The sequence below is a fragment of the Cannabis sativa genome, chromosome 1 (assembly GCF_029168945.1).
Source record: "Cannabis sativa cultivar Pink pepper isolate KNU-18-1 chromosome 1, ASM2916894v1, whole genome shotgun sequence".
In the NCBI taxonomy this organism is placed as follows: Eukaryota; Viridiplantae; Streptophyta; class Magnoliopsida; order Rosales; family Cannabaceae; genus Cannabis; species Cannabis sativa.
This window is the reverse complement of record NC_083601.1, coordinates 12,107,561-12,115,599: the sequence shown is the minus strand read 5'-3', so window position 1 is coordinate 12,115,599 and position 8,039 is coordinate 12,107,561. Positions and strand designations below refer to the sequence as shown.

Genomic DNA, 8,039 nt, shown 5'->3' with positions numbered 1-8,039 from the left:
GTGGAGGGCTGGTCCCCATCCCTCAAAGACTAAATAAAGATAAATTGTAATGTTAGGGTGGGGTGGAGTCTATTTGTATTGTAGCCTTAGTTAGAAACCATCTTGGGGAAGTTTTGTGGACGACTTCGAGGAAACTCTAATTTTATGATCCTCTCATTGTAGAAGTAGCGACTTGCTTGTTGGAACTTGAAATGGCAACACCGAGACATTATCGATTCATGATGGTGGAAAGCGATTCGGAGATAGTTATCAACATTTTAAAGGGTACATGGCCTTGTTGGAGTATTGATAGTTATGTTTATCATTGTCTTAAGTTATCTAAACTGTTTTTGAGTTGTTATTGTTTTAATATTTCTAGACTGTAATTTTGTTGCTCACAATATGGTTAAGTGGAGTTTTGCTCACAATATTTTTGGTATGGTTGAAATTTTTTCTATACCAACGAATATTATTTGTAATGACTATGAGATCTAATTTGATCTATCTATAAATTCCATACTACAATAATATTCTTTTGAGTAATTTACGTTATAAATACATAAATTTAACTCCTAATTATAAATAAATATCTCAATTATATTTTTGACGATATTAATATTTAAACCATATTTTCGAAACTTTCGTAAGTACCTCACTGTTAAGTTTCAAGTTAATAAGCACGTTATTTAAAAATTAATTTAAATAAACTAATAAAAAATATACATAAATAATGACTTAGACACTTACCTAAAGAAGTTCTAAAAATAAAAATAAGTATTATTATTGTAAAAATGAACCATTACAATAATATTGATGTCCACAAACCAAACATGCCAAAGATGCAATTATATTTACAATGGATAGGAGAGGCCAGTCCAGGGCTAACATAGTCTTTTTCACAAAAAAGCTGAGGTTTTAGGCTTTGAGATACTCTTCTCTTCTCTCGTACTAGCTTAGCTTTGTCGACCCTGCAACTGCGACGATGACCACCTCATCATCAATGGCGTTCATTCACAACGTCTGCTCCGCTTCCTTCACTCATGCCTTTCGTACACGCACTTTAGTAGCCACTACCATTATATCTTCACAAAAGCACAACAACCTCACCACCGCTGCTACCACACCCACACCCACTCTCACACTCAAACCATCATCTTCTTCTTCCTCCTCCTCTCGTATCCAAAACAACGACTCCAAAGTTCTCTTGGGCTTGTCCGAAGCCGACCTTCAACAAGTCGCCCTTGATTTTGGTCAGGTAACAAAAAAAAAAATGAACTAATTCAATCACTTTTTTAGCTTAAATTTGTTTTTATTTTTATTTTTGTTATTGTATAGCAAGGTTACAGAGGGAAACAACTGCATCATCTAATTTACCAGAGAAAAATCAGACAAGTTGAAGATTTTAGTCAGTGTAAGTGGGTTTTATTTTATTTAGTTATTTATTTTGTTTAATTTTGGGCCTGTGTGTGAAATTTGGTTCCTTTTTCATATAAAAGTGCCTCAAGCATTTAGGAAAGGGCTTCAGGAAGCTGGATGGAGAGTTGGTCGGTCTCCCATACACAGTTCTGTCACTGCAGCTGATGGAACTATCAAGGTAGTTTATTTATCCAAGACTATTGTAATGGGCAATATTGTTTGAATTGAAATGAATAACAAAGAATAGAATAAGTAATCAAAGATAGTGGTTTACCTCTTCAGTTTTCAACTCTACTTTTGTGATGGGGCTCACCCAAACTTGTTTATCTAAGCGTGTAAATAAACACATGAATGAAGGACAAAAGGAAAATTTCCCTGTTTCACTATCTGGGAGGTGGGAATTAGTTCTTTTTATTTTTAAACGGTATACATATACATGGATGAAATGTTATCAAGAATATAATGTAAGTTTTTGTGAGATTTTGTTTCTTATGCTATTGGCTGGCGAATTAGCTTCTTTGCATAGGCCTAAATTTTGTCTTTGTTAAAATGTTGTAATTGTACTGAGGTGCTTGATAATAGTTTTGTTTGCCTTATGTATTGGTTTCTATTTTACCACTTTTTTTTTCCGGGAATTTTGTGTGTGTGTGTGTGTCTCTCTCTCTCTCTCTCCCCTACTGTTTCTACTGCTTATTGGTATTTCCAGCCTCTTATTATGCTTCCCACTGATTATGCAGTTATTAATAAAGTTGGAGGATAACAGGTTGATTGAGACTGTTGGTATACCAGTCGTAGATGAAAAAGGTCCAATGAGGCTTACTGCTTGTGTCTCATCACAGGTTAATTTTCTGAAATGATTTTTAGCAAGTTTTAGATTTTAATTTGTAATGTTAGTTTTTGTCAAATTGGTATTTGTTAGCAAGTGTCTATTTAATATTTATAAATATCAAATTTACTTTTTTATTTTTCAGTACTTATTGCAACTACCTTTCCTTTGATTAATTAGGTTGGCTGCCCTTTGCGCTGCTCATTTTGTGCAACTGGAAAAGGGGGTTTTTCAAGGAATCTTCAGCCACATGAAATTGTTGAACAGGTTTGAGCTTAGTAATTTTTATGCCCATTTGTTCAAACACCAAGGTGATTGAGGTTTCTTAGAATTTTCTCCCTTTGCACAATCTCTTTGAACAAGATGGAAACAGTTGGTTGGAAATTGTTTAATAATTTGTCTTAAAATGAATTGTATTCTCTAAATGTATACGCATTGACTGTAATATCTGACATCCACTCAGGTGTTGGCTGTTGAGGAAATTTTCAAGCATAGGGTCACAAATGTAGTGTTCATGGGAATGGGTGAGCCAATGATGAATCTGAAATCTGTACTTGAAGCACACCGTTGCCTGAATAAGGTTCCTATCAAATTTTCCAGCCATTTCGCAGCATAGCCTTTTTTGCTTTTTTTTTTCTCCTTTCACTCCTCTTTTTTGGATTTCCTTACCATTACTTTAGATGTCGTAACAGCCTAACAAGATAGTATTCTCCCTTCTCTGTTGTAGATAGACTCATTCTGTTATCTCATTTTCTGTAACAACACTATGTTCAGTGATTTTAGTATACATCCATGCACTTAGATAAAATTAGTTGACTGTACCCTTATAACATCCCACTCCAAATGTTAAACGCAACTATTAGGTCATAGGAAAAAAAAAAGGCCTAATGGATATTTGTCATTTAACATCAACCAAAAACAATAGAGTTTCATATTAAGACAGCGGTTTAGTTTAATCCTATTTTCTGCTCAGGTTGCCTTTTTTAAATGTTTTAATTAACATCATAACGGATCATAAGTAGTAAGTTTTTTTAATGGGACTTTGTTTCTTTAGGATATACAAATTGGTCAAAGAATGATTACAATTTCGACTGTGGGTGTACCGAACACTATTAAAAGGCTGGCTTCTCACAAACTTCAGTCCACACTGGCAGTCAGGTATGTTATCTTATTACTTGTTAGTAAAAATAAAGTAAAAAGAGAGAATATTTACATGATTAAACGACCAAATAATAATAAGGGTATATACTTCTGTGTTTTCAATAATACTCATCCAATATATTGTATTTTGATATTGTACATATTTAGTACCCTAAAGTTAAATTTAATTAATTTGGCCAAAGTATATGTAATTAAATAATTAAATTTAAATTTGGAACTTATATAATTGAGACATTTTGATCATATTGATAAATTTATATTATCAAATTTGAGTTCAGGATGCTAAATATATAACTTCAAAATACAATGTATAAGAATATTGAAAACACGCATACCAAATCTGTATTTAGATAAAAGGCAGCTGCCAAAGGAGTACACACCTAGTAACAATAAAAAATTCCTCAGCCATGTTTCATTCATTGTACGTGTACCTTTCTTGTTAAACTTGATCATTTTGTGGATCAGCCTGCATGCTCCTAATCAGAAACTTAGGGAAACAATTGTGCCTAGTGCAAAATCCTACCCTTTGAACGCAATTATGAATGATTGCAAGAACTACTTCCTTGAAACCAATCGAAGGGTGTCTTTTGAATATGCACTTTTAGGTACTGTAAATCTCTATTCATTCCTTCTATATACTGATCTTCTTGCTTGAATTTGACATTATTAATACTGATGCAAGTTTCTTTGTTACATATTGTACAGCCGGAGTGAATGATGCTGTAGAGCATGCAATAGAACTAGCGGAGCTACTCCAGGAGTGGGGACGTATTTATCATGTGAATCTGATACCTTTCAATCCAATAGAAGGATCAGAATTCAAGCGTCCAAGCAAGAGACAAGTAATTGATCATTATTCGTCATTGTTTTGTTTTTATTTTTTCATTTATTTTCTTTTTCCTTGTCAAGTGTCAACTAGAGTAGCATATCATCTTCGTCAAGTTTTGCATTGTGTTAATGTTTTTGAGCTTGAATTTATCCATTACATCTGCAGGTCTCAGCATTTGCAGCTGCTTTGGAATCCCGTAAGATAACTGTTAGTACACGCCAAACAAGGGGCCTAGAGGCAAATGCAGCATGTGGGCAGCTGAGGAACAAGTTTCAAAAGGATCCTCTGGTCCTTGACTCCGACCTAGTACAGACTGAATCAGATGTTGCAGTCGCTTGTTGATTAAAAAATCTTCACCGGCAAGTTTGCTCTTTGAACTGCCATATATGCAGATGTCTTCACATCTTTGTCTCAAAGAAGCTTGATGGAAATGGTGGACAAGATTCGGCATGGTTTGCTCTTCTACTCATGGAAAAATGTGCCTAGTTTGAATCTAAGTTGCAACTCCTACGCGTAGTTTGGAGGGGGAACTGGAAAGTGAAAGTGCTCTTTTGCTGATACAAAGTAAGACGGAATTGTTGGCCTGCGGAAATATGAGAGGATTTAGTCCGTTTTGCTTTAGATTAATCTATAAATATATTGATCCTTGAATGGATTTGTATAATGATCTTAGGGGTTTTCCCCTCATTTATTTTGCTAGACTTTTACAATAATCATTTTTTGACTACTTTTTTCATAGCTTTTTGTTACGTATTTTAAAAACATTTTTTTGACCAGAGATCTTAAAATTTTATTAATTGAGCAAATTAAACACTTGAACCCCTAAGATCAGGGGTTTAATTTGCTACTGTGTGAAAAACAATATCGACAAGGGGTGTTTATCTAATCTAATTCGTACTATTTTGTTTATAGTGCATTCGATTCGCACTAAGTGAGGATTTTATTTTTTGGATCTAATTCAATCCGCACGATAGCTTAAATTCAATTCAATTCAATCCGCAAAATTACGAATTGGATCGGTTATTTTGAATTGGTTACTTTTTAATATTAAATTATTTAATATTTATGAAAAAAATATTTTTCTTTCACATAACTAGCAATAAAATAAAATAAATTATTATTATTTTATGTCTTTAATAATAAATTAAAATAAATAAAATAACAAATTTAAAGGAAGAAAAAAAATTGTATAAAGAAATATTTAATTTTGTTTTAAATTGTATGTAGAAAAAAATTATATATAAAAATAAAATATATGTTTGATCTATTATATTTTGAAATATAATTGTATTATATGTATTAGATGTTTAAATTACTATTTTCTTTACATTAAAATGTTAATTGTATATGTACTTTTTTTCTTTTTTATATATATATATATAAATATGTGTGGATTGGACTGAATCGATTACTTTTACATGTCAATCAACATCCAATCCATACAAGTGTGGATATACGCATTTTGTAGATTAGATTGAATTGGATCGGATTGTGCAGATAGAATTGGATCAGCTATTTTATGAACACCCCTAATCCACACAACAATTATGGATTTTGATTTTGGGTATTGATCAAACTGCATAAATTGTTTGTATCATACCAAAATATGCAGTTGGTAATATTTTTTGCAATGGGATTGAAGATTCATTCATTCATTTATTATTATTATTATTATTATTATTATTATTATTATTATCCACGTTTTTTAATGGACGAAGAGTGGCATATTGATGTAATTGATCTGCGTCATCAGTAGCTCGAGCCTTTCGGCATGCAAAGGTCGAGTCCAAAACGGAGGTGGGCTCTAGCTCTCGATACTTCTTGAGTCTCACCCCTAGAGATAAGATCCTCGTGCTCCCGAACTCCTTTTTTTCCTTCCAGGAGATGAAGTGAACTACGCCCTCTTGAGAGTTAAGGAGGCGCATCTGGACGGGGAAGCCTTAAAGGTGCATTCGGAAGTCTTCTTACAGTGACGTGGCTATCCTCTGATGCCTGGGCCCATCCCGTCAGATGTTGTCCCCTCTGCCAGAACATGGTAATGTCTGTACCGCAAGGGCATATACACTCCTCTTTGTCCAATGGTGACCTTCTCACATTCTTGTCTATTGTAGCAGAACCCATGCGTGACACCTGTTCAGATCAGATGGGTTCCCCACTGTACAGACGCCTCTGTCCAAAAGGTAGTGTCTTGACGTGGGCCTTAATGTCATGTATTTAATGTATTTACTCTAATAGTGGGTCCATCTTTGCACAGAAACCCTAGCGGGTCACGGGTATGCCCAGACCCGAGTCTAAGCCTATATATACCCCTTTAACTCTTCATGTAAAGGGGATAGAAAAACACTTTTGAGAATACTTCTTTAAGCTTTCTTCTTCACTAAGAGAAACCTAAAGAGGAAGATACTATAGCAAGAACTCAGGTTCTTCAAGCTGTAAAAACTTCATTTGTAATACATTCAAAGCCTCAAAGGCCAATACATTGACTCGTGGACTAGGGATCTTTAATGCCCGAACCATGTTAAAATTCCATCTCAGTTATTTAATCGTTCATTTAATTTCTTAAGCTCTTACTTAATCTCGTTTCTAAAAATCTCGGTAAAAATTTTGGTGCTTTCATTGAGAACTGAAAGAAGCGTAAAGCCACAATGTGGTATTGCATGTGTTAAAGGGTTCAATAAGGGAGTTGTTGAAGTTTTGGATGTTCGAACCAAACACTTCACAAAATCCTAAAAGTCGATCTATCGAATAGCAAGCAAGCAAAGGTAGGAAAAAGAAGCAAGCAATAAACCCGTAAATAAAGTAAGCATAAAAGCTAAAAAGATATCTCAAAGGCTATTACAAATGGCCTCGCGGATAGGGCATAACTAAAATTATTTCCGCAAAATCAAAACTAAAGCAAAAATGAAAAAAAAAAGGTGAAAAAAGGTCAAAAGGAATTCATTGCCTCAAAATACCGCTCAACCCCCGAACCTCCGAATGCTACTGGATGGCCGATGGGAGGTTCCCCTGCGCAATCTCTCTATGGTCTCCTTTCAGTGATCACTGATTACGCCAACACCTTAGCTTGCTAGCCATAGTTGACCTCCAACAACTCTTTTTCCTTCTTTAGATCTTCGAGGTCTCTCTTTAGAATTTTGTTTTCATCCAGCAAACCCTTGTTGGCAGCATGCAACTGTTGATTTTTGGATTTTTCCTGCTTAAATCTGTGACAAGGGTGCCTACTTCTTTAACGACCCTCCCCACCATCAAAGCTGCCTAGAACATGAACAAAATGTGAGAAAACAAAAACAGTACCAGTGCTTGTTGTCTGGCAGTGTGGGCAAGGGTGAATGCATCAGTGCTGCTGCAAATCGCTCATTCTCCAGGGGCAACCCGGGCACACTGCTAGCCACCTGGGCAAAAAGTTTGATAGCGGAGGGTGTAGCTTCCCTCCCCACCTTAGGTGCCATCCGCTTTTCTAGAGCCTCAGTGTCCACCATTGGCCCAAGAGGAATAGTGGCAAAAAGGCCTTTAGAGGTTTCGACCCTTTTCATAGTAGAAAGCCTATTCGCTCTCACTTGCAAATCCTTCTTTCTTCCTTGTGCCACCTCCTCAGGGCATGTTTGCCCTCCTTTGCCCTCTGCATGGTGGAAAAATCCAAAGGAATAACCTTCATGGGGAATTTAAAGCCTACAAAGGGAATCTTGAGCAGGGAAGACTGCTAAAACCGCGGTTGGAACGATTGATGCTAAAGCTGTTGCGGCTGTTGGTGCTGCCATTGGTATTGCTGGTATAGTTGTGGGGTAGAGGGTGACAGATTAAATGGGGTAGGATTGTTGGCTCGTTGAG

The 8,039-nt window shown here is 35.5% G+C and overlaps 1 protein-coding gene across 1 annotated transcript; it reads left to right on the top strand.

The window, feature by feature from the left end:
* Window positions 1–799: 799 nt before the first annotated feature.
* Window positions 800–4,947, top strand: LOC115708179 (uncharacterized). The gene is made up of 10 exons (XM_030636388.2): window positions 800–1,234; window positions 1,315–1,390; window positions 1,476–1,573; window positions 2,133–2,234; window positions 2,402–2,488; window positions 2,685–2,801; window positions 3,276–3,379; window positions 3,848–3,987; window positions 4,088–4,224; window positions 4,377–4,947. The coding sequence occupies exons 1-10, from the start codon at window positions 962–964 to the stop codon at window positions 4,551–4,553; spliced, it is 1,311 nt and encodes a 436-aa protein (XP_030492248.2). The 5' UTR covers window positions 800–961; the 3' UTR covers window positions 4,554–4,947.
* Window positions 4,948–8,039: the final 3,092 nt, after the last annotated feature.

Coding starts and splice junctions, on each gene's coding strand:
- LOC115708179 (XM_030636388.2), top strand. CDS start 962: ATGACCACCTCATCATCAATGGCGTTCATTCACAACGTCTGCTCCGCT. Junction 1,574..2,132: donor CAGCTGATGGAACTATCAAG/GTAGTTTATTTA, acceptor CTGATTATGCAG/TTATTAATAAAGTTGGAGGA. Junction 3,380..3,847: donor CAGTCCACACTGGCAGTCAG/GTATGTTATCTT, acceptor TTTGTGGATCAG/CCTGCATGCTCCTAATCAGA.